Below are 1,748 nucleotides of genomic sequence, written 5' to 3'. Positions count from 1 at the left end.
CACTTGGTTCCCCCTCCCGGGAGGCTTTTTGATTAATTTGTAGTTATTTCTCCATTAGATGACTGGCCTGAGAGGGAAATGACAAACAGTTCCTCTAACCACTTAGAAGACCCACATTATAATGAGCTGACCAACCTGAAGGTGTGCATTGAATTAACAGGGCTGCATCCTAAAAAGCAACGCCACTTGCTGCACCTTAGAGAACAGTGGGAGCAGCAGGTGTCGGCAGCAGAGAGCAAACCTGGCCGGCAGGGCAGGAAGGAAGTGACCCAGGCCAGTCAGCCTGAGGCCACAGCCCAGGGCAATAGCCTCTCCGAAGAGAAGCCTGGCAGGAAAAGGGCAGAGACCAAAGGCAACAGAAGCTGGGCGGAAGAGGCCCTCAAGTGCAGTGACAATGAGCAAGGTAAGAGGAGGCCACCCTGGGGGTGGGAAAGGGCCCTCGAGGGGGACCCGAGCGACATAGGTGGCTGGGAGGGAGTTCTTCCATGATGTCCTAGCAGCCCCCGTGCTTCCTTCTGGAATGTACAGTGAGGAGCACAGCTGAGAGGCGGCAGCTGGACCTCCTGGGTTGCTCCTCGCCCGGGAGTCTGGGTGACCCCGGCGCACTCACTCAGCCTCGGGCGTGTCTGGCCGCTGGGTCCTCAGCACCCAGACTGGCCCTGCTCGGGGAGGTTGTAGGCTCCCAGGCCCCGTGGGGTGGGAGCCGGAGCGCCCCTGGAGAAACTCACCACAGTGCTTTGACGTCTGGATGTGGGCTAATTAAAATATTAACGCTTTGAAAACGTAATTGGTGTATCTTTAAGATAACCCGAAGCCGCTCTAGCGAGGGGCGCCGACAATGGGCTTTTCTCCGCTCCGGCTGCAGCTCCGTAACGCCCGCCTCTCCCCCCTCTCGCCCTCCGCGTCCAGGTTTGCCTGTGTTCGCCGCCTCTCCGCCCATGAAGGGCCTTTCATCCCCCAATGCGAGCGGCAAAAAGCAGACTCAGCCAAGCTGCACGCCAGCCTCGAGGCCGCCTGCCAAACATCCGAAAATTAAAGAAAACCCGAAGACAGATGTGCTGTGCACGGACGAGGAGGAGGACTGCCAGGCTGCGCTGCTGCAGAAATACACCGACGGCGGCGAGAAGCCGTCCGGGAAGAGGCTGTGCAAGACCAAGCACCTGATCCCGCAGGAGCCGCGGCGCAGCCTGCCGCTGCCCGGGGACTACTATGTGGACAATGCTGACGGCAAGGTACGTCTGCCCCTCGCCGGTCCCTGGGCCTGGGGGACACCTGCTTCTGGGCACCAAGCTTTCCTTTGCCTGGACTCCGTTCCCAGGGTCACTCCCCCATCGTGGGGGGCATGGCTCCTGGGTGGTAGTGAAGTTTCAAAGTAGCGAGAATGGAATCCCTGCCCCCAGCACCCCTCCCCGCAACAAAAGCGGGGAAATTGCCCGCCTCCACTTGGGTGTTTACCGCCCAGGGAAGAGGCTGAGGAGGCTGCCGGCCTCATGCGTGTGCGCTGCCCGCCTCTGTGACAGGTGACGGTCAGGAGAGTCCGAAAGCGGCCCGAGTCCAGCTCCGACTACGATCTGTCCCCGGCCAAGCAGGACCAGAAGCCCTTTGACCGTTTGCAGCAACTGCTACCCGCGTCGCAGTCCTCCCAGCTGCCTCGCTCCAGCTCCCCGCCCGAGGCCACGCAGTCGCGCCCCATGCCCCCCGAGGCGCGGAGGCTGATTGTCAACAAGAACGCGGGCGAGACCCTCTTG

The 1,748-nt window shown here is 61.2% G+C and overlaps 1 protein-coding gene across 1 annotated transcript in view; it reads left to right on the top strand.

The window, feature by feature from the left end:
* BCOR (BCL6 corepressor) overlaps positions 1 to 1,748 on the top strand; it is a 23,361-nt gene that overhangs the window by 11,978 nt on the left and 9,635 nt on the right. Inside the window, 3 exon segments of the mRNA XM_014528875.1 lie at positions 44 to 403; positions 910 to 1,232; positions 1,521 to 1,748. Of these exon segments, the coding sequence (XP_014384361.1) occupies positions 44 to 403; positions 910 to 1,232; positions 1,521 to 1,748 (911 nt within the window).

Source organism: Myotis brandtii, unplaced genomic scaffold (genome assembly GCF_000412655.1).
Source record: "Myotis brandtii unplaced genomic scaffold, ASM41265v1 scaffold657, whole genome shotgun sequence".
Taxonomy (NCBI): domain Eukaryota; kingdom Metazoa; phylum Chordata; class Mammalia; order Chiroptera; family Vespertilionidae; genus Myotis; species Myotis brandtii.
The sequence above is the reverse complement of the archived record's forward strand: the minus strand, read 5'-3'. Positions and strand labels throughout refer to the sequence as shown.